This window comes from Harpegnathos saltator, unplaced genomic scaffold (genome assembly GCF_003227715.2).
Source record: "Harpegnathos saltator strain DR-91 unplaced genomic scaffold, Hsal_v8.6 scaffold128, whole genome shotgun sequence".
NCBI lineage: Eukaryota > Metazoa > Arthropoda > Insecta > Hymenoptera > Formicidae > Harpegnathos > Harpegnathos saltator.
This window is the reverse complement of record NW_020229904.1, coordinates 1,540,133-1,568,027: the sequence shown is the minus strand read 5'-3', so window position 1 is coordinate 1,568,027 and position 27,895 is coordinate 1,540,133. Positions and strand designations below refer to the sequence as shown.

General features: G+C 50.4%; 1 protein-coding gene across 1 annotated transcript in view; it reads right to left on the bottom strand.

Annotated features, from left to right (window-relative positions):
• LOC105185450 (chromatin modification-related protein eaf-1) overlaps positions 1-27,895 on the bottom strand; it is a 482,264-nt gene that overhangs the window by 36,648 nt on the left and 417,721 nt on the right. The window contains exon 4 of the mRNA XM_025307813.1: positions 14,569-14,706. Coding sequence (XP_025163598.1) covers positions 14,569-14,706 — 138 coding nt within the window. The remainder of the gene's footprint in view (positions 1-14,568; positions 14,707-27,895) is intronic.

The window sequence follows — 27,895 nt, the reverse complement described above, 5'->3', positions numbered from 1 at the left end:
CGGGTAAGTGGTAAACTTGCGTGATCCACGGAGGATTCGAATGGCTTAAGCTTAACTCGCGTTAATGCAACATCGACGAGATAACATTTTCCCCGACTCGCGGGCGATGCGGAAACTTTCTGTGCCAACAGCCGAGCTCGGGCTGCACGCGCGAGTTAATGCGAAAGTGCGAAAAGCATCCCCTCGACCAGGCGGCGCTACCCTAAATTTCTCCGCGAAACCCCTCCGACTGATTAAACGTAATTTTATTATCTCAATATAACGCACTCGTTTCCGCAATTTGTTTCCGCGCGCGCACGCGGAACGTTCCCGACGTCGCGCGCCGCGCGGTTGTGTTCGTTAGAAATTCTCCGCTGTAAAAGCATTGTCTAATCTTCGCAGGGAGAGCAAACGTGGCCAATCTCATTTCGCCCTCTTGATATTTCAGAAACCCTCCCGTTTCCCTGAAACTTCCCTCTTTAGCGAAAATCCAACATATATGTAAAAGAGCAACGTCAGAATTAAAATTTCACCTTTCTCAGATCTCGAGGACTGAACTGAAGACAATTTCGAAATCTCCCCGTGCGATTTACTTTAAACGTACGCGCCGCCGCTTCTAATTTTTTTCCGTGCTTCTCGCGTTACAGAATCTCCGACTTGACGACGTATAATCGTCTCTCTCTCTCTCTCTCTCTCTCTCTCTCTCCCCCTCTCTCTCGTAATCGTTTTCTAATAAATGTCAGCGGCCGCTTCAGCTTTAGCTCGACGCGCTATTTTACGGCGTCGGATGAATATTGTTCGACTAGGACTTTACGCGGCTTTGAGAAGTTTTAGGTTCAATTAGTTTATTGAAACGGCAGGCGGGAGGTCGTAACGGTACGGTACTATTACGAAGTTTCCACGGGTCGTAAAGCGTCTCCCATCCGTGCCACCTATTTCCCGTTAACTGCGAGTAACAAAGTGAATATCTCGCTGTTGTTCCCGGTTTCTCTCTTCCGTGTCCTCGATTCGGTCTCGCGCCGGTTTCCGGTGAGGCATTAAGCCGTGTAATTTTTAGGCTACTTCAACTAGGCGACAGTTTTTCTCCCCTCTCCCCTCCCCCCTCTCCCCCGCCGCCGGAGGTTGTTTCTGCCGTTCCTTCTCTCTCAACGCGACATTTTACACAGCGCCGCAACTGGCAGGCCGCCGTGTCCGCTCACAGAGACGTTGACACGTGACCGTGTCAGGGCGCGCGATTTTGCCGTTTCTTGGTTAACGCGACGCTTGACTTGGCGTTACGTCACACGGTACGAATACTAACCAACACAAACATATAACGCGATAACGCGTGAAAATGTCGGAGACGATCGAGGGAAAAATTTCCGCGGCGTAATAAAGCATGCGTCGCGCGGGACGACGTGATTGGGCGGCGGCTTTATTGAGAGCAGCCGTGGACAAGAGGTCTCACTCGACGGACAGCAGAGGGAGGGGGGAGGAAGAGGGGAAAATTGAGCGAGACGAGCATTTCTCTGAAAACGGCCAAGCTGTTCTCATAAAGACTAATCGCACGGCTGATGAAAAATGAGAGGGACCTGAAGGGACGGGATCAAGTTTCTGCCGCGCCGCGAGAGATGGGGCGGGTTCAACTCACTTTTATTTAAAAAGAGAAAGAAGCGAGAGCGAGGGGAAAGGACGGGGAAAAGACATACAGCTCTTGAGGCCACACGGGACAGAAACGCGAGAGAGCCTAACGAACAAAGTGCGGGGAACATTTTGCACGCGAGATTAATCAGGCGGGAGAAAAGGAAGAAAGAAAATAAAAAAAAAAAGGAAAGAGGAAAAAAGAAAAGGAAAGAGAAGAGAAAACGAGGAGAACCCGCGGCGTACACCCTGAGAGAGGCTCCTTTGTGCTTCGAATAAAGCTTTTAACATCCCCGTTGTAACTCCGCTCTCCCTTCGCGTGGCTTATTAATGGGACGATGAAATGCACAAAACGTTGCGCACGCGAGCGAGCGAGCGAGCTGCCCCATCGGAATGCAAATTGAAAGTGTACGATCTTGTTTGAGAAGAAACGTGTTCGGCTGTGAAATTACGCGACGCCCGAGCCTAAAATTCCAGCTGCACGTTCTCAGCGCTAGGAGTATGCCTGCTCTCGTCCTGCCAGGCTCTCCGGGCTCTTTCAGAGATCCCCGACTGGGGTCCGCGAGTCGATCCGAAATTCCGAAATGGTAAAAGAACCTCCGCGAAAAGGGTCGATTTTTTGCCTCGTTTTCGCCTCTCGATCTTGGAATCGAATTTTATGCCAAGAGATCGTTCATGATGAGACATTAATTACAGAAAAGCTTTACGTTGAGCATACGATTGGTTTCAAAGATGTAGGGGGGGTTACTTTTATTGGAACTGTTATGTTGTGGTTTTCTCGGCTGGCTGATTGCGAATTTTCTATTAGGTTTTCGAAAGTAATTTTTCCAACGACAATTTTTGAGTGCAGAAAGTATTTTTTTTATTGTTTTCTCATGAAAAAAAATATCAAATTCAAATTGGTGCGTTACGTTGACGTTGACGCATAAAGGATAACGTGATAGTTTTATTTGTTTTTTTTTAAGGTTTTTCATTGCAGTTTCCGTGACTCTTTATAATTACACATCATTGCATCCAATAATATCAAAGTCATCTAAAAATTCAGTTCTGAAGTTATCGGTTTTCTAAAGTATACCACAACGTAACAGTTCTAACAAAAGTAAATAATTGTTTCACTATTTGCGTCCGCTATATTACATTCGCCATCTTGAATATTTTAAATCTGACATCGAATTCGTAATAAGCAACTCAAGGAATCCACGGATACTGAATTTCGCAAAAATTCGTGCGACAAAACGTTATTAGCGTCAAACTTCCTCAGTAGGTAGTGACCACTTTGTGACCCTCTATATCTCCGAAACCAATCGTATGCTCAATGCAAAACCTTTTTGTGTGATTAATGTCTTATCATGAGCTGTCACTTCGCATAAAATTTAATTTAAAAGTCGGGGACTGAAAAACGGGCACGTTTTGCGGAGGTTCTTTCGCGAAACGGTCCTGCCTCGCCGAGTAAGCGCTTATTAGCGAGATCGAACGGTATAAACGTCGGTCGCAGATAAACGCGGCTAATTCAAGTTCCTCCATGATCCGCGCCGCGCAGGTGCGCCGTATAGATAATACCGCGATTTCGGAACAGAGATACAGACATATTGCTAATCGACTTTACAGGACTTGGACGTAATCGTCCCTAAGTAGTCCCGGGCTCTCGCGAGTTCGCGCAGTCAAGTTCGGGGGGGGGGGGGGAGGGGCGCGATTCGGATCTTGCCTGGCGAAATAGCGGCAAACTTTCCAATTCGTTTCGCTGAAAAACCGAACACCGCGAAGCACCTAGTCGCGGCTCGGTACCGCTCGAGAATTATCGCTCCCGCTCTCGTGGAGGAGGAATCTTCCCGGCGGAGCAAAGAGAAGAAGAAGCCGCGGAGGGGTCCAATCACCGGGGAGGGAGGAAAGGGGGGTGGGAGCGAGTTTGCGGTACGTGATCGAAGACGCGACGTCACGTGCGTTTCGTCAGACGTCTCTCGCCGCGGGGGAGGGCGGCGGGATTACAAAGTTAAGCGGTTTCTTCTTCGGAGGCATCGGCCGGGGGGGGGGGAGGCACGCGAGCGAGCAGACGGGCGAGAAACAATAGGCGGGATTTGAAGCGGCGACGAGTTTATACACGGCTTGCCGTCGTCGCCGTGATTTATGTTTCGAGGGGGCGCGCGTGTTGTTGCAGCAGCCGAGTGTTATCTCGCCTGTACCGGCGACGTAACATTCTTCTTATCCGAGATCTGAATGTTCCGGGCGTGCGCGCACGCGCGTGAGCCTTGCAAAGCGTATTTAGCATAGTATTACATCGTTGAAACATTATACTCCTCCTCCCCCTCTCTGTCTCTCTCTCTCTATCCACCGCACGAGCAGCGTGAGCCCGCGAGGGGATGTAAACCGTCTTCTAAGTCCGAATAATCCGATAGTCCCGGTAGGAAGAATTCGACATAGCTGCCGGTAGCGACTAGTCGATCGAACGAGGCGGGAAACGCGATCCCCCTGCTTGATAGGGAATTGCGCTCCCTCCTCCCCCTCCCCCCCGCCGCCCTCGTCGTAATAAGCAATTTTCGGTCTTGGATACAAAATGACGTTCCGTCAAGCTTTACGGAGCCGTTTGAAAAGTCGAGACGCGCGCGGCGAGGCGCAGGGTGTTCCGCGAGGTCGTCTCATCTCCGTGAAAATAATCCGGGGAGAGACCGCCTCTCTCTCTCTCTCTCTCTGTGCTCTGCAGCGATCCTTCGTCATCCTCTTCTTCGGATCGGCTCGAATGGGGTATTACGTCGCTCGTGATCTTGGCCGTGGTCGCAGATTTTCGCAGACTCATACGACGCGTTGGCGCTCCGCGGCTCTCCCCTGTTTTAATTATCCTCCCTTTTAAACGTTCGGCGGTCTGGATGGGGCGGCGGCGCGAGCGCGGGCGGAGGGGGAGGGAGGGGCTCCGGTTTCTTGCCATTTATTTCCGCCTTAATTAGAAACGTCCGATCTTCTTCATCCGTGTGCTTATCGCCACTCTCCACCTCGCTCCCCCTCCCTCCACCCGTACCCTTTATCAAACGCTATCGCGTTATAATTCGCCCGTAATTCGCGTGCGCGCGCGTCCCTAACCCCCCTCCCCCCTGCAACCACTCCGCCCTTTCTTCCCCGTTCCCTGCGTCCCGTGCGCTTGAAGGGTTTAATAAAGCGGATTCGCGGGCACTTGTGCATGCGCGAGTATGAAACGTTTCACCAACGTTTTTCGTGATATAGGCGAAGAAAAATGCATAATGCCGGGCAGATAGGAAATAACGGGGGTGGAAGAGGAAAGGGTTGTGAATTCAAAGCCTCCCCGCCCCCGCGCGCGCTCACAGCCGAGCGCGCTCCTTTGTTATACCGCGTCGAGTCTTCCTTTCTCTTCCAACCATTCCCAACCCTTCCGCGCCACCCCTCCCCTCCCCCTTCCCCCTTTTCATTCGCCACATTCTCTTTTCTCCCTTCGACAAACGCGCTTCCAACCGTCCCCCCTCGCGCCCTCCCGCCCTCTCACATCCCTTGTCCTGCCAAGCGCGCTCTTGCTCCTCCACATTGGCCGGCTGCGGTTTTTATGTATCCGGCTTAATAAAACGTTCGGCGCCTCTCTCGGTCGGCGTTAGCACGCCGAGCACCACCTCTACCCCCCACGTGTAACTGCTTCCTCTGCTTTTTTTCTTTCTTCTTTTCTGTTTCTCCCTCTCCCCTTTTTGTCCTTTCTTTCGACCGTTTCGGTTTCGGTAATTCGAGAACACAGGATACACCGAGAGCGCGCTTTTAGCTCTTTATGAAACTGAATTTTGGCCGCGACGAGAGAGAGAGAGAGAGAGAGAGAGAGAGAGAGAGAGAGAGAGAGAGAGAGAGAGAGAGAGAGAGAGAGAGCGTCGATTCGCCTAATTCTCTTACTCTCGCCCGCGCTCGTAATTCCGACGCGTTTCAATCCGATTTCGATCGTTCGTTCGTGCGTGTATGCACTGAAAGAAAAGTGAATATGATATTTGAAACTATAATGATATAGTAGAGAGAATATGATAGTAGAGAGAAGTATGATATTTGAAACTATAATGATATAGTAACTAAATTAGAGTCCGAAATATCATATTTATAGTAAGTATTAGCATAATATATCGGTAATAATTACGATATAGGCATACTATAACCAACTATATAATATTTTTACTAAGAATTATAGTAAGTTAAACTTATTGTATGGATACAGATATAAAATGGTAGGTAAAGTAACTCTTTTATATAGTCAATATTACCAGAATATTTGTTACATGATGACAGATGTAACTATATGAATATTAAATCTCACTATATTTGTGAATGAGAAATTACCATATATGTGATAAAAGTAACTAAACAATTATTTCAGACAATCATTGACTGTATATTTTTAATCATTGACTATATATATTTGTGTTTATTCTACTATAGTTTGCAGGTTCCACGAACTATAAAGATATGATTGACGCCAGAATGAACTATAAAATATAGTGAGATCATAGTTAATTCAACTATATTTTTCTATCAGTATGCGTGCGCGTGCGCGCGTGTGTCTCCCGCGAGCGATATCTTTATAAAATAGAGAGGAAATTGAATATTTCTTCGTATACGCGCTGCCCTCGCGGCGCCGAGCAGGGGATAAAAAGGGAGAGAGAGTGGGCGGGAGGGGGGGGGGAGAGGGAGAGAGAAGAGTCCACGCGCAGGAAGAGAACTTGCGTCTCGGAATCAAACAAGAGTCCGATAATAATACATTGTCGATTCGAATATCAAGTTTCTCTGTCCGCCGCTCTCCGATGTTGATTACGTTTTTTATGCAGTAACCGGTGTCCATTAAGGCTCGCGGTCCGACAAATTATCTCGAGCGTAGCGGAGAGCAAGGAGCGTTCTGTTTGCAACTCGAGTCCTTTATTACGCGACATTAACGCCCGTCGCAGATGGCTCGGCAGAAATTAAAGAAATTTGCATAATCGCAATGGTGCGCGCGCGCGCATATTGTTGCTCGCAACTTCGGCCAGACGTTCCGCTAATCTGCCTTTTAATTAAGCAAATATGCGGGCCTCGGCGCGTTAGCGGATTTACTATAATATATACGCGCCTTCAGAAGATTCCTCGCGCGCGTTACACATCGCGGCCGCCTCGCGCTCGCGGATACAACAAACGACCGAGCGGCGATCCTTCTGCTCTCTCCCGTGTCTTATCTTCCGGCCGAGTGGATGCGAAGATAAGAGAGAGAGAGCGAGAGAGAGAGAGAGCCCGGCAGGGAAGCGCGAAGTAACGAGCGAGCCGGCGGGGATGCAAAATGTGCGCGAGAGCGTAAATTAAAAAGTCCCGTCAGATATTTACGAAGAACTTTCCCGTCCTTCGAGGAAGAGAGAGAGAGAGAGAGAGAGAGAGAGAGAAGGGCAGAGAAGGAGGGAAAACGGCTTTACGATAACGCGACTCGCTTCTGCGCGCGGGGGGGGGGATGTCTCGAGATTAGTATAACGTTGAGCGTGAGAGACGGGAAATAAATTGGCGACATAATGGCGACGGAATAGGTTTCTTTGCCGCGGAGAATTGCCGCGAGATACGCGCGCGGCGGGATAGATTTTTACGCTCGCGACTCGTCGGTGTCGCCCTTAAACGCGCTCGCGCGGTAACGCGAAACCGAGAAGAAATAAGTAAGAGGGGAGGAGAAGAGAGGGGGAGCGGCAGCATCGAGAAGTTTTGATTTACAGATCGGTAACTCGGTGGAGAACGTTCGGCTTTTTTCTTTCCTTTTTTTTTTTTTTTTTTTTTTTTCACAAGGGCAGTTACCGCGGCGGCACGGGGGGCGAGAGGGGGTAGGGAGACATGTTCCGCAGCATTATAAGATTATAATTTACATCGAATGTAGCGAAACTTTACGCCATTATGTTATATCTTCATGCACGTCGAGTAATTTTATACATGACGTTACGACACACGAAAGTTTTTATGGCTGCTAAAATCGCCACCGCGTGAGAGTGTCTTATCGCAACGCGACGAAAAATTCGCCGCACTCGTCGCGTTGTCAAGGCGGACGCGCATTCATTTTTCATTCGATCGATCCAGCCTTCGGGATATTTCGGACAAGTACAGTGATTCGCAGAGTACAGATGTTCGCGCGCATTTGTCTCTTGGAGTCAAATCTCTCTCTCTCTCTCTCTCTCTCGAGCGATGACGACAAGGAAAGGCCGATCGTGAAATAATTGTTCGTCCTTCGACCCCTCCTCGTTCCACCGCGACCCGAATGCTCGACGCGGACTCGTCTCGCAGAAATGACACTCGGTCTCGCGTCACGCTCCGATGAATGATCACGACGCGTTAAGCGCGTTCCGAGAGAGCGACGTGGAAAAACAGCCGCGAAGCGAACGGTGAAATTAATCAGAGCGCGCCTCGCGCACGGAAGGCTGCTCGGAAGACGAAGAATAGCGCGCGGGGCGCGCTCTCCTCCCTTTCCTTCCCGCGCGAAAAAAATTCGGATCGCAATTACGGAATTAGTTCTTCTCGCTGGGAAGAAGCGGCGCCCGCGGCGGTTGGGAGACAAAACAACGAGAGATATTGTGCTTCTGCTCCGAATGTCGCCGCCTAATTTTCCGCTCTCTCTCTCTCTCTCTCTCTCTCTCTCTCTCTCCCCCTCTCTCTATCTGTCTTTCTTGGGTCGACGCGGCTCGACGGTACGGACGATTCTTCCGAGCGGCGGAAGCGCGGAACTAGCAAGCGCTGCCTCGGTTTGAAGACGGGGGGGATGTAAGGGAACATCCAGACACGAGCGACTAGTCGCGCCACGCAACGAAGCGTGGCGGAACATCGCGCGCAAATTTGCAGATGCTCCGATAAAGTCCCGGCCGGACGATTACAGTCTTCATTATACACAGAGAGAACGATTTAGTCGAATCTAACAAATGCTTATTTGGAATAGTCCAAATAAATTTTTTGATTGAAACGAACGAACGTTTTGTTGGACGCGACAAGAATATTTCGTCGCAGCTTAGTTCCAACGAAATGTTTTTGTCGCGTCAAACAAAATTTTGTTCGATCGATCAAAAGATTTATCTCGACTGTTCCAAATGAGCATTTGTTAGATCCAACTAAATCGTTCCCTCTGCGTAGCGTTCGGCGAGTGACGCTCCTCGCGGCAAACGTACACGGATATTAACGCCGTGTACACGGCGAGCCGGGCGTAAATGCCGGGCTTGAAACACCGGTCGGATTAGCGGATACGGTAGTGGCAATTTCGCTGGAAAACGCCGGGCGAGAGATTTTCATTCCTCGAGTTGAGTCATCGCCGAGAGTGGCCGAGATAAATAAGGAGGTTGCGGAACCGCGAATATTTGCGTGCTCGCTCGGAGCGGAGGGGGAGTAGTAAGATGATGAAATTATTAGGGGGGGAGTAGTAAGATGATGAAATTATTAGGGGGCTTCCATTCACCGCGGTCATTCACCGTCTTATTTCGATTAATCGAGAAAGAGACAAGAGAGAAAAGACTGCGCGCGCAGTCGTCAAAGAAAGAGAGAGAGAGAGAGAGAGAGAGAGAGAGAGAGAGAGAGAGAGGGAGAGACGTTATCCCGGAAAGAAATCCCCCGTCACCATCTCGACTCGGAGCGTCGATCTTCAAAGACCGTCCTCGTCATCGATCGCGCGTTTGTCTTGCGTATCCGGCCGAGGAGCGTAAAGGAAAAATATATGGCGATCTTTCCGGGGCCGCTATACGTTACAGATTGACATGAAGACATGCGGGGGGATATAAATATTCCAGATCCCGAGTGTACCGTGTTTCCAATTTCACTTCTGTCATATAAGCGCGCAGAGATGAATACGCAAATACGTAAGGATGGCCACAAAAGAGAGAAAGGGGGAGGGAGGGGAGGCGAGGAGGGAGCCGCCCCGATATATCGGCAAGCGGGACAACGAGTCGCGGAGCGTGCACGATAAAACGCCGCGCGCCGTGCCTGACTTCATCTGGCCCGCGTTTCGTGCCACCGAAACTCGTCCCCGCCGCTTTTCGATTATAAACTGCTAGACGAGCGAAGCAGGCGGGACGTAGGCGCATCGTCGATTTTGCTGGCGCATGTAAATCGGTAGACACCGAAAAAATTGCAAAAAATCCGATCGGGATGGAACAGAGGAAGTGCACGGGGCAGCGAGAACGGGGGAAAAGCGATGAAAAAATTGTTGACGCCTCCCCCTGCGCCCGCCGTCGGCCCCCCCCCCTCTGCCGTGCGCGCCGACGATTCGAACGGCAACGAACAATCACGGTGGGCGTGAGCTTTTGCGAAAGCCCGATTAAAGATACCCATAAAGCCAGAAGAATCGCAGCAATCCGGTTAGGTCCCGCGGAAAAAAAAGACAAAGTGGAAAAAAGATAGAGAGGAAAAGAGAGAGAGAGGGGGGGGGGAGGGAACAGATTCGTTACGGTAACGAAGTATAAAGCTATCGTTTTCTCTTTTTGTCCCTCTCTCGAAATATCGGCAGCGGGATATTACATCCTCGGAAAGTGTCTTTCCGGCGACAAATTAACGCGTGGCCATTAAACATCGAGAATCACAAAAAAAAAAAAGGAAAAAGAGGAAACGAGGTGGGAGAACGGAGGGAGCGGGGCGAAAGTTCGTCGGATCGTCGACGATTACACAGACCCACAAAAAAAATGTGGTCGGTGCCTAAAACCGGACAAGTATATTCTTATGTATTTTGATTCGCCGAATCCGAATCCGAGGTCAGAATTGGACAATTGCTAGCTTTATCGTCCCTAACCTCAAAAAACTGATCGCAACTTCACTTAACAAAATTAAGCTGTATATGGTTGAATTCAGCCTAAAAAATGCTGCAATTCTTGTCATTACAAAAATTTTCAATTTGCAAAAGTATAAAGATGGTGGGAGGGGGATATAAAAAAATACAATATTTTTGAGAAATCTAACCGCACAGTTGTAAGGCGCGTCAAGAACCATACGACTTTTGTCTGAAACATTTTTCTGTATCTTTTCTGGTTTCTGAAATACACTCTCTCAAAACCAGGTACACCGATATACCTTGTAAGCGATGATTTTAACCCCTAAATATGAAATTGGGCACGTATGAAAAAATACGTGTCTCTTATTTTTAGCTACTCCACAACATATAATATATCTAATAGACCACTTTCTTTTTTTTTTTGCGGGGCTGTGTTATCGGAAACGTCGGGCATCGGCGGGGCAGTTCTATCGAGCTCGACGCGCGTTGTTTCTCGTCATTATACTGAGTAAAATATATACACAAGAGGAAAATTCCACAGAATGTTCCCACGAGCCCGCGGACGATAGGCGTCGGTGGCGAGACCGCGGCGAACGGAGCAAGGAAGTCGTTACCGTGCAAAACCGCCCTCCTCCCCCTCCCCCCGCGCGCCCTGCGTCAACACGCCAGATCGCATCGTCGATTGAACGCGAATCGCGGGCGATGTAAAAAGCGCGCGAGCGCGATGAATCGGCGAGGAATGAACGCGGCAAGAGCCGGGGAGAGAGAGCTCTGTGTCGATCGGAGCTGTTGCTTCGAGCGCGAGGAGGAGCAGGGGGGAGGGGAGGGCTGAAAAAAGCGACGGGCGCGACGATGACGGTGATGTTGATGACGTATTGATGCACTGCCTCGTACATCGTTAGATGCGCGGGGATGCCTGCGGATGACCAGTCGATTCCATCTCTATTCGCGCCCCTTTGTCCGTCGTCTGACCGTCCGTCCGTGGATTCATCCCTCCTCGTCCACCCTCTATCCATCCATCCATCCATCCAACCAACCATCCATCCATCCATCCATCCATCCAGCCATCCATCCATCCATCCATCCCCATCCACCCCTCGGCAGCGCGAACCTCGACGAAGACCTCGGTGGAGGGACGCAGATAACGGTTTTAATTCCATGCGAACGGATCGACGTGCGAGGAAAAAAGGGAAAAGGAAGGAAGGAACGAGCGAGAGCGAACGGGAGGATCGTCGGGGAGACTGAGCGCCGATTGATGGTCCGGCCGGGAACAATAGTTAACTTCGGAAGTAATCGCTTCATTCCGGAATTCCAGCCGGCCAGCCCGCGCCAGCCTGGTTAGATCCCCCCCGTATTGCGGGACTCCCTCCTCCCGCCGCCCTCCGCGGCATTCCCTCGACGGCACGCGCAGAACGTCCCCTGATCCTCTCACGCACGGCTCCTGTTCCTTTTCTCCTCCTTTCGTCCGCTCGCGTCCTTTCATGCAACACGCCAAGAGGAGTGCGAGTGACGCAAGAAATATCTCGCGCTCGCGCGCGCGCGCGCGCAACTATAAATTTAATTTCGTCCACCGGCGACGGCAATTCCGGCGGCGCGCCGCCGAATTTCCATCAGCTTCCAACGGCGCATGCAGAGCATTTGAAGCGGCGAGAAGCGAGCGTGTAAGAAGGCGCGGCGCGCTCTAAATGAAATCTCGAGCGCGCGAGCGGGCGAGCTCTCTTCCGCCCGAGAATAACTTCCCCGGCTCGGCGGCGTAATTACGGTGATTTCCCATGACGTAGCGGCGCGCGCGCTATTCTTCCTTTTGCCTCTTTATTTTCCACCCCCGCCCGCTCTCTTTATTCGCCCTAACGGTCTCCCTCGCGCGCGGGGCTCAACGCGGCGATGAAGAGGTCCGCGCTCGAACTGAGGCGGAACCGGCGGGTAAACAATGGCGGTAGCGGCGAATCGCCACGCCGCGCCGCTTTGCCGGCCTACGGTTCTTCCCCGCGGCGCGATAGAACTTTTGTCGCGGTGGCACACTTGCGAGAAACTTTTCCGAAAGCGCCGCGCCGCGCCGGAGTTATCGACAAAGGAAGGTAACGGTTTGTTCTACTTCCGCGCCGCCGCCGCCGCCGCCGCGGCCGCGCCGGGACGATGCTGTTTCTCTCGTCGGGCGAATCTCATTAACCTGACCGCGAACAATTAGAGATATTCGTAGAGTTTCGCCGCGTAACGCACGCAACGCACCGCGGGAGAAAGTCCGCGAGGCGGAAACCGCGCGCGGTCGAGGACTTCGCTCGCGAGTCGCGCGAGCGCGCGTTGAGCTTTTTAATTGAATCCTCGGGAGAACGCATGTCGAGGGGTCTCTCTCTCTCTCTCTCTCTCTCTCTCTCTCTCTCTCTCTCTCTCTCTCTCTCTCTCTCTCTCTCTCTCTCTCTCTCTCTCTCTCTCTCTCTCATATAACAATCGTAATTAGGTCGGAATTTTATAAAAGCGAGTTATTCAAAAAAATTGCGGCCACGTCGAGTAACGTATATATATATCGAGCCGGTCGGAAAGTTCGCCTTCAATTTATAAGTTAAATTGGAGCTTGTTGCGCTTTCAATGGAAACCAATTATTCATCGGCCGCGTAATCCCGGGATTCGTTGTCTACGATCCTTCGTAAACGTTTCGATAGCACTCGTGCATCTTTTTCTACTCGGAAAGTGGAGGCAGCCGGAGGCTCCCGCCGGAGGAGGAGGCGGCGAGTTGGAGCGAACTTTTCGACTGATTTTATACGCAAAGAATTCTCTTTGCAGATTTTCTCGGGGAACGACAGTTTCTCGTTATCGCAAGATGTTCGTCCTTACACTTGCGCTTCGTCAGAGACAGAGAGAGAGAGAGAGAGAGAGAGAGAGAGAGAGAGAGAGAGAGAGAGAGAGAGAGAGAGAGAGAGAGAGAGAGAGTGAGAGAGAGAGAGAGAGAGGGGGGAGAGGAGAGAACTCTCCTCTTGCCGATGCGATACAAATAAGGTAAATGTCTCAGAAACCGGACGTTTAAGTGCAAGTCGCCACAAAAAATACAATATATAATATTGAGAATAGTTTTGATATAAATATTTGTATTTATTTGAAAACTTAAGGTTCCCTCGAAAAAAGAAAAATGATTTAAATCAATGTATATATCTATTATTGATGAAATATTTACACGAATATATATATATATATATACAGGGTACTAAATTTCAAACGTAACAGCTAAAAAATCTCGAAAACTGTGAAAGATATTAAAAAAAAGCTAAAACACGTGTTTCACGTGTTTCGAAAGGGAAAGCGAATGGCATTATCAGTTTTTTATTTGGAGGGTATTTTCAAGATCAGTTGATGAACTCAATTTTTTGAAATAGAAGGCCCAATTTTTTATTATATCTTCTTTTACTATCAATTAATAATAAATTAACTTTTGTTAATTTAATAATTTTGAAATTTCCAAAGGTCGATAAATAAAGTGAAAAAGTCTAATACTATTTCTTCTTTCGACGAATAGTTAACGAGATATCGTAAGTTAAATGTTGAAAAAGTTAGCAAGTTTTCCTTAAATATTTCAAAAAATATTAGGCAAATAAAAAAAAATGTTTCAGACAAAAGTTGTTCAAATTAATCGGTAGGAAAGGAAGATATAGTAAAAAATTGGGCTTTCTACCTCAAAAAATTAAGTTGACCTTCAATTGACCTTGAAAATGCCCTCCAAATAAAAAACTGATAATGCCATTCTCTTTCCCCTTCGGAATCACGGAACACGTGTTTCAACTTTTTTTAATATCTTTTATAGTTTTCGAGATCTTTTACCTGTTACGTTTGAAATTAAACACCCTGCTGCATAATGAAGCACATTAATGTACCGGGTAGTTGAAATAGATTATGGCCCAATGTTCGGTTCGGATATATTTCTCCCAGTGTCTGATCGCAATTAGAAAATTAATATGTGCTAGCGGGCAATAATATAAATATACATGTTATCTCTTAATGAATTTATTAACGACTGACTGAATATTTTTTTGCCAAACCACAGGTGCGTAAATCAAACTGGGTATATTCTTTCTCCGAATAGTCGTCAAACATAGGAGTTTTTTTTTTCTTTTACAACAATTATTACTTTCATTCATTATCGTTCAAATAAACAGTAAATATTTTCTTGCAAAAATATTTGAATATTATATTTTGATCGGATACTGGCACGTGGCCGGCCTTATTCGGATGTTTACTTTAGCTCTACGAAATCGCATACTCACGAGTTCCGTGTCAATTCCAGCGCCGTCGCGGATACTCTCGTGATCGGCACCGGCACCATTGACCATTCCAGCGGCCGAGCCGGTGCCGCTCGCCCCTGCTTTGCCGCCAGCACCGCCGGCTGGGGTCTGCGGTAAACTCTGAAAGAAGAAATTGCGGATTCATGTTCGAGCGATTCGCGTGCGAGCGGGCGCGCAGCGCTCGGAGCGCATTATTCTTCCGAAACGGTCGCGGGCTCGCGTGGCGCGATCGATTGTGACGGAGGAGCCGGGCTGGCAAAATACACCAATTTGCTGCAGACACGTTTGAGATCCTCGCGAGTTCGGCGCTTTCGGCGGGGACCTTAAATTAAAGGGAAAATCCGCCTCGCCGAGTCGCGCCGACTTTTACTTCGATTTTTCTTCATGAGAGAGAATCAGTTCGCCGGGGCACACGATGATGAGACTTTTCCGGCTATTTTAAACGACTGTTATCAGGAAAATGTTCCTCGTTGGAGGCGAGCGTCGCTTAAAGGAAGGAGAGCAAACCGAGGAAACTAATCTCGTTTCTTAGCGGAATGACATTTTTCTCCGCGCGCGCGCGCGCGAGTTCATGAATAATGGCTCGCAATCGCGACCCTTTGACGCGCTGCGCCAACTTCATCGGCAAGAATACGTTTAAACTGTCTCGCGAGCGGCTGTGTGTGCGTCTCGAAACGGTCGGGATAATTTTTCCTCGCGCAATCCGGAACGCAGCGCCGCCGGGAGAACTTCGCGAACTGGTCTCGCTAAAAAATTCTCGCAGTTCTCGCAGCTCCGACCTCGCCGCGCCGCCGTGCGTTTCGCGAGCTGCGTCCGAAAAAAGAAGGAAAAAAGTGGACAAGTGTCGAAACCGTTTGGAACACTCGGCGCAACAATCTGCGCGAGCGAACGACGGAAAGCGTCGGGCGCTCGCAAACCAGTTTTTGTCTCGTTCGTCGTCGTTCGCGGCTAACAGCGGCGGCGTTATTCACGCGCGTTTTGCGACGATGACGACGACGACGACGACGACGACGATGATCCTCCGCCGTTCGTGCGAAAGCGATCGTATTAGCGCGCGACGAACGATCCGCCGAAAATTTAGCGCCGCCGTTGCGGGCGAGAGCGGGATTTCGATAACGCGCGGCGCGCATCGTGTGGCCGATTTGTTTCCCGCCGAAATCCGCGCTGAAATCTCGCCTCAATTTCGCCCCCCCCCCCTCCGGGCGAGATCGTTCCTTTTATTCGCAACGTCTTCAAGCTTTTCTCCAACTCTCCCTCCCGCTTCCTTCGCTCTCTTCTATACGGCCTGCGCGCCTCGCCACGAGCGCCGGCTTTTACGAGGGGGATTAGGTGGCGTAAAGGATGGCCGTAAAGGGAAATTTTCGCCGAACGTATTCGCTCCAATCGCCCCTACCCCCCTCCCCCACCTCTCGCGGGCCGGAGGGCCGGGAAAAATAGCCGGCGAGACAGAGCAATTTGTATGCACCGGGGAAATGCGGGCGCGACAATATTATGTACTACCTGCCGGCTTCTTGCCTGTTACGCTTCGCATTAATGAAACAAGTGACGGGGGTTGGGGCGGGCGAGGCGGGGGGGGGGGAGAGAGATGCGCCCCGTGTGAAGCAGCGGTTTTCTCGGCGGAAGGATTCACGGGCGCGGTCTTTAAATCAATTTCCAACCAACGTGACGGAACTATCTCTCTCTCTCTCTCTCTCTCTCGCTCTTTCTCTCGCTCTTTCTCTCCTTCTCCGAGAGTTCGCGGCATCGTAGATTGATCGGCTGCCATCTCGCGGGTCGCGGAACATCGCGGGAAACTTGTCGCGCAATACGGCCGCGGGCCGTAGGACGAAGGGACGCGTTCTCACAGGCAGACTGTAATTTCTGAACAATCCACTCTGGGACGCATATCTCGCGGGGCGAAACGCGCGATGCTGTTTCCCAAGTAAGATTGATCCGCTTTTTCTCCCTTTGCCCAGGCCGCGTCCGTCCGCGCGCGGAAACTCGCCGGGACGGGCGAGCGAGATCGACATCGGCGCCCCGACAATTCGTGACCGATGTGAACCTGGCAGGCAACTCGACAAAAGAAAGAAAAAAAAATTCGCAATACGGTTGCACTTGGTTTGTAGCACTTATTGTTTCGTTTGTACCTCGAAGGATAAAAAGAGAAGGGGAGGGGAGAAATAGCCAGCGAGCAAGTATAAGATATCGCAAATGGCGGCCAATGCCATTCGAGAGAGAATTGTTTGTAACCGTTTGTGCCCCCCTTCAAATCGTTTGCACCTCGAAGGCACGGAAAGTACAGGATCTTGAAAAAAACGTCCAAGAGGTGCTTTCGCCAATTTTTGAGATGCCGCAAAACGGCCAACGCCATTCGAGGGAGAATTGTTTGCATCCGTCTCCCTTCAGGATCTTCAAAATATGTCAGGAGGTTACTTTCGTATTCGATTCTCTTGCGAATGGCGTTGGCCGTTTTCGGACATCTTGTGCTTGCTTACTGCCTATTTTCCCCCCTCTCCCTAGCTTTTTATTTTTTGAGCTACAAACGAAACAAAAAGTGGTACAGTCGAACCGTACTGAGAATCTTTTTTTTATTAAGTTTCTTTTATCACTTTTTTTTATTTTTTATTAAGTTGCTCGCCAGGTTCACATCGGTCAATTCGTGATGTATTATTTCCCCGACGAACTTTACAACGTAACTCTCGCTCGAAGACAGTCGGCTGACTTTTACTGGCGCGAGCCAGTTTCCAGCTTAATCGTTCGCAGCACGCGCACGTTCCGCAAAAATTATTTCCACCGCGCACGCACGCCCGGCACTCGACCTTAAATCGATCAACCGCCTTAAATCGTCCGCCGCTTGATCGATCATTATTCCAAGGTTCTCAGAAATCGTGCCGAACGATAACTCGCGAGTCTAGCCAATGGGAGATCATCGCCGCGGGCGTGATTAGGGTAAGTCCCGAATAGATGGGCATAATTCTTTCAATCGGAAAAAACACACCTGTATTATTGCAATAAATGATCAACAACATATTAACACACTCAGTAGAGGGTAATGTTTAATACTTTAACGCCTACTGGTGACTACAGTTACCAAAAACGCATTTAAGAATCCATAACTTAGTCAAAAAAGGAGATATTTTCGTTTTCTTTGCACCACTATAAAAGTGAATTCTCCTTCTAAAAAATGGTATATAGAAAAATGATATGTATGTAGATTCGGTTCGGTCTGTTTTTAGCTGAGTTTTAATGATAGTGAGTTTTGTCAAATTCCAAGTAGGCATATAATTAGCATTGTTACTGACATCTAAAAGTGCGCTATAAATGAATAGATTGGTATCTGTTATAATTTCATACATTTGGAAGCTTTCTCAGATGCAAAATGTGAAATTAAAAGAATACAGAAATTCAAAATAGCGAATCCAATATGGTGGACACGAAAATCAAGAAATCAAGCTATTTTCGTGAAACCCGCAGTGACCTACAGCGCTTCTTATGCGGCGAAAAATGCAGGGACGATTGACTATCTAAATGGTGATCTATAAGATATTATTAAAACTAAAAAAAAAAAAATTCAACCGATCAGGCGTATTTCTCGCTTCTGGGAGTAGTTTCTGCTTGGAAAGGTAGTTTTTTGTGGATATAAAATTCTGATATTTCTTCTGGTTATCACTGCTTATAGCTTCAGTTCGAGAAAACTCAAATTTTATTTTTAAAACACTTATAAAAAAATCGGGCGTTAAAGAATTATGGTAGAGAAAGAGTTTTTGTGAAAAAAAAAAGATTCATAAAAAAAATTTGGATAAATTACCATGAAGGAGGGCGTACTAGGTTTCTCTCCTCGGAACGAAAAATGAGATGCAGGTCCCGAACGCACGGCGTCCCGTCGCCACCTAGTACGCCCTCCTTCTTTCATGGTTTTTGGATAAAAAATTACCATAAAAAAAAAGATGGGACGCCGATAATAACGAAATATTAAAAATATTCTCTGAGGGATAGATGGTCAGATAATAATGCAGAAGTTTGTTCATCTCTATTAATTTTTTTAGTATCTTACATCCTTTTATTAATTATTAACCTTTTCCATTAATCCTTTTATTAATTGTTAACGAAATAAAACACTTTCGCAAGGCGGGAACGATCGAAGACGTTAATGAAACGGCTTGGACGCCGATGGAAGACTCGTCCGTGAGAGAATCGCAGTCGCAGTCGCGAGTTCCTCCTCGTCGCTCGTCCTAAAAAGGGGCACGCGGGGTCAAGAAACGACAAGGTCGATGCGATAAGCGCAGGCGATATCCGCCGCGCCGACAAGAAATCTAGGCAAAGCCCCGGCCGTCGGCTGTCGGCTAAGAAACTCGCTCGCATTAAAAATGCTTTCAGGATCGAACCGGCTGGGGCCGATAAAGCGATATTAAATCGTACTCCTAATGGCGCGGCGCTTTGTACGGCCAAGTGCGGTGCGGTGGTTCGCGGGAGGTTTGCGCGCGAATAAAACAAGAGGTAAGAAGCCGCTCCTCCTCGGCCGGACGGCTCGCTCGCCGCGGCAGAGAGATCGCGGCTTGTGACGAGGGAGCTCTCTCCGGGGGTTAAGGTTTAAGCCAGCGTCCTCGTCGCCGCCGCTCTTCCGCCGGGCGACTCTGCCGCTTCCAGTCACATCGCCATGTTTCGTGGATTGGTAATAGCGCAAAGTGCTCTTCTCGAAGTAACAGCGCCGCGAACACCCTTTAAGCGACGCGTTCGGCACTTTACGACCGTTCTTTACAAGGACACCTTCCTATCCTCCTCCCCTCAGCGCGCGCACCGTCGTCCCTCACCTTTTCGAGACATCTAGATTCGCGGTTCGAGGGAGAGAGAGAGAGAGAGAGAGAGAGAGAGAGAGAGGGGGGGGAGGGGCGGAGGGGAGAGAAGAGGTTAAAAGGGAAGAAAAGGCAACCGAGGCGGAAATTCTCCCCGAAGACGCCTGTCGTTCGCGTCGCGCATTTTTATTTTCATCGCCGATAGAGCGGTGATTAAAGGGGAAGTAATTCCTGACCGACCTGATCGACCGATGGCCGGCCGATCGATGCAACGTACAAACGTTCTCATCAGATTCTGCAATAAGTTTCGGCTTGTCAGCTCGAATTTCAGCGAGCCCCTGTTGATTCTGTCGATAAAGGCTCGGATAATTGCGCTGTGCGCGTCTGATTAAAAGTCACTTTTCGTCAACATCTCTCTCTCTCTCTCATCGGAGATTTTCCCTCTCTCTCTCTCTCTCTCTCTCTCTCTCTCGGTATTTGCATTTTTGACATTTCTTCGCTTTCCCTTCCCGCTACTCTCATCTCGTAGTCGCGATAATGTCTACCTCCGGGAGGAACTCGTCCCGGGATGACAAACAAACAAAACAAAAATGATGTTTGCTCATCTCTCTCGATTAAAGTCGCGCGCGACTCGAAGCGCAGACGGCTCTCGTTGGCCTTCGCGATGAAACTGCCGAGGATCTTTAGCCTCGGTGAGACGCTATTAAATGAAATCGCTTAATAAAAGGATAAATAATCCTCGCAGATGAAACGAAATCCATCTCCCCGGTTCCGTCCGGTCGCGTACTCGCGCGATCCTCCCACCCTTCATTTCGCCCTTATCGCCCGGCGCGCAATTTTCAAATTTCCTGAAGGAACTCTCAAGCGCGAGGTAAAGCCCGGTAATGAAGCCAGCTTCTCCGCGACATTCTACATCGGCGCGAATCGTCTCGTCCTCGTCGGCTTTATCGATGAGCAAAGAGCGGAAGGCAAGAGAAGGACGGCGCTCTCTCGCTCCCTCTCTCACTCTCTCTCTCTCTCTCTCTCTCTCTCTCTCTCTCTCTCTCTCTCTCTCTCCCCGTAGCCGGCGAGAATTCTTCTGAAACTGAATTTTCTCCCCGAAGACCGTAAAGTGCACCGTAAAAGAGCAACTAACGCGCCGGCTTCGGAAGTTTGCGCGCAGCTGAAACCGCAAAAGGAGACCGCCGCGAAGCGAAACGCGACGCGAACGGAAAACCGACGGACAAAAGACCGCCACCGCCGCCGTGTCCAAGCAGAATAGTCCGGCCCGAGCAGTCATCGGACACATTCAACGTCTGACCAGGCCGAAGTAATAAAAGACGACATGCTCCTTTCCTCTTCGCCGCTCTCTCGATTCGCTCGTAGAACAGACGTGATCCCCGTGCCGCGATTGTTCGCGACTCGCGACTCGAAGCAGCGGAGAGATAAAAGGAACTAACGAACGGCTGGAGATGATAACAGCGAAACTTTCGCACGTGTCGTTGATTGTGGCGCGCGATTCATGAATAATAGAAAGCCGCGAGGATACTCTCCGTCATCGTTCATAGTCTCGCGGAGGAGAATTACATCGTTCCGCCGTTATTCATTTATCCGCCCGGAACAAGAGAGAGAGAGAGAGAGAGAGAGAAAGAGTGTATATTATAAATAATTCAACTCAGGACAGAGTGCATTTTTCTTCCGACTGCCGATATATTGTCGGAGGAAAGAAGGGAAGCGTTCGCAATCGCGATAAGGTATTCGCCGTATCGCGGCGTCTCGAGAAAACGGCCGACATTCCAATGGCGCGTTCTGCAGCTTGATTAGAGCCGAAAATTCCGACACGGCAATGTCAAGGTTGAAAAGCGGCAACGATTGAAGTATTGCGCTGGGCTGGACTCTGATTGATCCCGCAGTCGGTCCGCCGATCGGTCCTCGGCTCGCGATTTTTTTTTACACGCGACTCGCGACTCGCAGGTACGTTCCTGAAGTGCTGGGATTTATCGAGCCGGCCGAAGCGTGCTTCCGAAGCGACGAAATTTATCGTAGATAGACGTCCGCGAAATGAACCCGCGGATTCCCATTTTATATCTTCCGCTGATCGAAATCGCAGATTCCATTACGAGATAAATCAAAACTTTTCGCCGCTGCCGCGCCGCCGCCGTATTATTAATTCGTTATTAATACCGTCGACACTCGAATATTGATCGCGACAAGGGCAACGGCCGAGCGAAGCGCGATCAGCGCGATTCGGCCGAGCTACCTTAAATCTCTCACTCATAAATTCTCCTCTGTAACAATATATCAATCTCGCTTGTTGTTGCAAAATCCACGACGCAAAGAAATCCGCACGACCCCGTCGCGCGGACGAGAGAACGGCTCGTGCAAAGCGTCGCTCATGTCCGCCAAACTCGATGTCCCTTCGAATCGACGACGAAAGAAAGAGCGACGTGGGCGCGTACTGAAGAAATCGCTCTTTGCTTCAAGTCGCTGCGCGTCGACTCGGTGAGTTATACGCGAGTTGTTTAAAAAGCTACCGCGCGGCGTCGACGGCGTGTTTCAGCCTGAAAGCAAGACCTGCCTCTCTCACGCTGCTTTCGCGCTGTCCTTGTCTGAGCGTGCCAACGACCGTGGTGGGGGGACGCACGCGGTCGGTGCACCAGCATGGCCGCCGCTCGCCTGGGCCGCGGAGTGGGGGAAGGCCGCGGAGTGGGGGAAGGCCGCGCGTACCGTCACGTCTCTGCGCTAGGCACGGTTTCCGGAACGCATCCGCAGTGGAATGCGGTTATTGTTTTCGGCCACGTGCCGCGTCGCGTGCCTGACCTACCCGACGGTGCGGCGCGTGGGACCACGTGGCAGCGCGCCGGCCGATCGAGAGCGCGCGCCGATCGATTACGCACGTCGGTAACTCCGTTTCTGGACGTCGCAGCGACGTGAAACAAAAACCGCTGTAATGAGAAAATCACCGCATGCTTGACGGACGCGACGTTGTTGCCCCGCGAGGGTCAATGACGAGCCCTGGCTCGAATTTCTCGGGCGGAGCGTCAGTTTCGTGTTTCCGATAGCTGCAAAGTGCGGCGCATTCAGAAGAGAGAGGGAGAGAGAGAGAGAGAGAGAGAGAGAGAGAGAGAGCGAAGTAGCAATAACGGGAGGTTAATTCTGGCATATTTGAGAATCGATCTGTTGAACAATTCTGAACGTTCACTCGCTTGGCAGAATTATGCGAATTAAGACGATAATATGCAGCTACCTGCGTAGCACGTCTGAGTTTCAACAAGTATCGAAATGTTGAAATGGCAGTTTCAAAATTGTTCGTATCGATTAACAAATACTTGTCGGTATTTCGTTGCGCGTTGACTCGTATAATTGCACGCCTCGGGGCGGTTTCCTTCACCGAGGATTGCCACGTGAGACATGGGACTGTCCCGATTTTCCGAGGTCGCAAAGCGTGAAAGCTCAAACCGGAGGGGGCCCTCTCAGAGGAGGACTCAGAGGGGGGATGGAAGTCAAGCCTCCGGATCGGGAAGATCGGACGTCTGTCGCGGTTTGGACCAAGTGCCAATACGTGTAATCCGCCACCTGCACGTGGCGTGAATATATGTACACGTCCGTATGTGCGACGGCAAGCATATGTATAATTCCTCGGGAGGGCGCATTCGGAGCAATCTTCGCAGCGGAGCGGAGCTCGCGAGCGGAAACAGCGGAATGCACGTGCGGCAGCGCGGCGCACCGCGCAGCGCGAGAATTAAATTACGCGTGAGGATCGCGCGGAATTGCGCGATGAGGGTAAAGCGAAGAAAAAAAGGGACGGGAAGAATTTCAGAAGGGACGCTTGAGAACGGTGATAAATTACGCCGCGGTGCATGTATCCACTTTATGAATCCGCGCGTACTGAGACACGCTGCAGACGGTGCTCCGTCGAAAGGAATCTGAAGATTGAAAACATCGCCAGTTTTATATCCTTCGCGCATTTCCTCCGCGCGCGCGTGCTCTCTCTCTCTCTCTCTCTCTCTCTCTCTCTCTCTCTCGCTTTCGCGAAAAGGATAAGATGCGCGTTTCCGCGCAAGATATATATTTTCCGAGAGAGCACGCGCGCGACAGTCTCAGCGGGCGGGGTGACGTACGTGCACGTGGAGATGCTTAATTTATCGTTCATCATAAATCTCGTTTTTATTGTTTTAGACGGTTCAATATTTGCCGCGCACCCGCACGCGAGGGGGTGCGCGCGAGTACCGTAAATCTCGTTTACGTCGTGACCCGCGAAACGCGCGCGCTCGCTTGAGAGCGCGAGAGGACGCGCCGCCGAGGCCGTCGCGTTTTATTTTCGGCATAAGCGCCCGGCTTTTATTCGGATCGTAAGAATTTTATTCACTGCGAGGCTTTATACTCTCCTCCCGCTCGGCCGCGGCCGAGTCTCGCGGCGGGAGAATGCAGCGGGCGCGCGCCCGCTCGAACGGCCGGGGCTGACTTTCGAAAACGCGCGTCGTTATTGATTATTTAATACACCGGAGTGTTTAAGCTCCGGGAGAACGATATTTTGTATGCTTTGTCGAGACCCGCCTCTCCCGTAAACCCCCGTTTCAAAAGGCTTTGCCACGGTGGCGAGAGCGAAGAAGGCGGCTGCGCGCGTGCTCGCGAGAGCACTGACAAAGGACGCGGAGGTGCCAGCTACAGTAAAGGCGAGTAAAATGTGAGGCAGTGTGGAAGGTACCGAGAGAGAGAGAGAGAGAGTGAGTGAGAGGGAGGGAGGGAGGGAGGGAGGGAGGGGGTGGCGATATTACAGAGTCGGAATGCCTGGCTGTTATTACTGGAGAAACTCAGGAATTTCTCCATTATTTAAGGAAGCCCAATACGTGTTCCGACAAAAGGTAGAATATTTCGCGTATGACGCGCGGAGAATAGTCGCGAAAATACAACGCGCGGTTACAATGGGGCGGACGCGCGCGCGCGCGCGCGGGGTCAAGCGGAAACCACGTCCGACGTCGCGACACGGCGACGTGCCGATCGGCACGACTTGACTGAATCGGGTCAATTAGGCGCGAGTCGCGGCGATAACGCGGCCTCGGTAAATACTTGGAAAAACGAATTAACTCTGCCGCGCGGCTTCGTCCGAAACTTTGGCCGCCGGCCGTTTGCTCATAAAATAACGGTAATTTTCCGAGCGGTCTCCGCCTGTCTCTCCCGCTGTATCCTCCGTTTCTCCATTGTCGGCGAGCGAACAAGTTAAATTACGCTCGCCAGGTAAGATATTCATGTCGGATCATTTTTCCTCAAAATATTATCGCTGTCCAGTTTCGGAAGAGAGAGAGAGAGAGAGAGAGAGAGGGGGGGGGGATGCCGTCCCCAACGGGGATTCAAACTTTGGCTGGCGCAATATTTCACATTTCCAAAAGGGGAAAGAGCGAGAGAAGAGCGGCGCGGGACGGGACGTATCTCTACAATCTTCCATTATTGAAGGCGACGTGCTGTGGAGTTTGCGCCGCGTAAATACATAATGTTGTCACGACTTGGGGGACTGGAATAAGAAAGTTCGCGCACGCTACGTGATGTATCTCGGCGCGAAAACAGCCGGCGGACCGCGCCGCGCCGCGATCGGCGGCCTGCCAGTGTAAACGTTGCACCGTATGTGAATATTAAGTGTGACTTTGCGGCGATTAGTCGGCGCTCGTATAAATCTGATCCCCTTGGGACAGAGAGAGAGAGAGAGAGAGAGAGAGAGAGAGAGAGAGAGAGAAAGGGGGAGAAAGTTGGGCGTTCACGGGAGTGCGACGAGTATACGTAATAGTTTTCCGCCCGAAATAAAGAGCTCGCGACGAAAGCTGCTTACTTGGTCGGATGATGGGGTGGCTGGGGGGCGGTGCGTTGCCAGAAGGAGGGGAAGGCTCCACGGGGGGGGTTGTCGATATTGTTCGCGCTGTAGATGGGGGTGGGAAACTTCTACACGCGCATCGTCGGTGGCGCGACGAGAGGTCGGCGCTAGGAAAATCTCGCGGACAAAAAGAGCCGCGGCGAGGTGAATAGCGGGACGCAGGAGCCGGCGAATAGCGCGGCGGGGGGGGGGGAGGGGAGGGGGAGGGGTGGACGGAGGATTAGGCGGCCATGCGTACGAGAGACATTTTCGTTCCGGCGGCACTCGCGAGAGCACGATCCGTGAAGCTTTCGGAACGACTATAACGATTTTCACAGTAAACATTTGCCCGCAGCTTACGCTTGCTCCTGTGGCTCAAGTTAAATTGCCTTCAAAATTGCATCTCCGCGGGCGACGCGCCGCCCGCCCGCGTGCGTGCGGCGGCAAGAACGACGAGGAGAGGAGGAGCGGAGGAGGGAAGAGTACCGCCGCGGATAGCATAAATTTCAAGCCTTAAGCCCCGGCCGAACTCGCGCGACGGCGATCGCGCGTGTAATTAAGCGGCAATAACGATGAAGAACGTTTCAGTGTTGAGAGGCCGAGGGGGGGCGGGGGAGGGGGCGGAAAGAGCGAGAGGGCATCTGGCACGGGCCGGATCTCAAAAGTGGATTTTTATGCAGTTCCCTCTTCTCTCTCTCTCTCTCTCTCTCTCTCTCTCTCTCTCTCTCTCATCCCGCGCGCACGCGGGAGTGTTTGGTTTGCAAACGCGCGAGCCGCCCTCGACTCCTCGCTCGAGAAGCGAGAGCGCGCCGATGACGGCGAAAAGATTTCGAGGAATGAGCGATCGGGGACGTACGTCGCGTGGCGACGATATAGAAATAGTATTTTCGCGACTCGCGTGTGTTATAAATAAATTGACGGGAGAAAAACATGGCTAAAGATCGTCGTGCAAACACCGAGAGAAAAGTATATGAGATATTTGGAACTAATAATGATATAGTAACTAAATTATAGTCCAAAATATATTTATAGTAAGTATTAGCATAATATATCGGTAATAATTACGATATAGGCATAGTATAACCAACTATATAATATTTTTACTAAGAATTATAGTAAGTTAAACTAAAATTATTGTACGAATACAAATATAAAATGGTAGGTAAAGTAACTCTTTTATATAGTCAATATTACCAGAATATTTGCCAAATGATGGCAGATGTAACTATATGAATATTAAATCTCACTATATTTGTGAATGAGAAATTACCATATACGTGGTAAAAGTAACTAAACAATTATTTAAGACAGTCATTGACTATATATTTGTGTTTATTCTACTATATTTTGCAGCTTCCATGAACTATAAAAATATAGTTGACGCCAAAATGAACGATAAAATATAGTGAGATTATAGTGAATTCAACTATATTTTCCTATCAGTGAACGGTATAACCTCTCTCGCGCAGATCTCCGATAATACAAGAACCGGCCCCGCTAATTGCTAACGTCACCTTACGCGGCTGTGTGTTTGGGAGTAACGGTAGGAGCTCACGCCTCGCCGCTAATAAAACAGCGTTAATTAATCCGACAAGCTTCCGCAAGCGCCCGGTAATAACAAATACGGCGGGCGGGCGCGTGCTGCAGCCGCGCGGCACGTATCCATTTCGTCGAGCGAGCTCAGAGCGAAGAAGGGAAGAAAGAGAAGGGCAGAGAAAAGAGGAGGAACAGCGCAATTAATAACGCAAAGATGCAAAGAATGATAAGCTTCTTGCCGCGCGTTACCGGAAGTGTAATCATCACCACTTATTCAGCGCCGCGGTGAATCCGCGCGAGTAACAAGGCGCGCGCTGCATTTGCGGCCGCGGGCTTGGGATTCCAGCCCCGTCGCGTACCGCTTTTTCCGAGCACGTGTGTCTGTCTGTCTGTCTGTCTGTCTGTCTGTCTGTCTGTGTGTGTGTGTGTGTGTGTTCTTTGCAGGAGCGTCCGTGCCAAAAATGATCCCGGAAGTTCAGCCGCTGCGAGATTCACGCACTCGCTCGCTCGGAGCGAACGTAAAAGACGCGTCTTCTCTTCTCGCGTCGTCCCTCCCCCTCTTTCTCTCTCTCTTTCTCTCTCTCTCTCTCTCTCACTCCTTCCTCTCGTTCTCGCCGGAAATCGAGATCGTCATTTCGGCGACTGCGATCCGATCCGCGATTCGCGGGGATTCGCGGAAGGGAACGCGCGTCTCTAATTGAAATTTCAACCCTGATCGAAATTACGCGCACGCCACCCCGCGATCCCCGCGTCTAACGTATCCCCCCCTCGACACTCGTTCGCGGCCGGATTCCGCAACGAAGAAAGAGAGAAGAAAGAGAGAGAGAGAGAGAGAGAGAGAAAGAGAGAGGGAGAGGGAGGGAGGGAGGGAGGGAGAGGGAGAGCGCCTCGCGCGCGTTTCCTGTAATTACTCGCGCAAATTCCCGCGGCCATGTAATGATTTACATTCCAATCATCTACCCCACCGACGACTAATGATCACGAAGGAGGCAGCAAATTCGGTGATAACGCTATTCACCGTGGATTACGGTACGCTCGCGGGAGTGCATCGACAGAGAAGCCGGGCGGTGCGTAAATCGCGAGCGCACGAGCGGACGGACACGTCGCTGATCTACGTGCGCGCGCTCGCGTGTAAGAGAGACAGAGAGGAGGGGGGGGGCGGGGGCGGGGAGGGAAG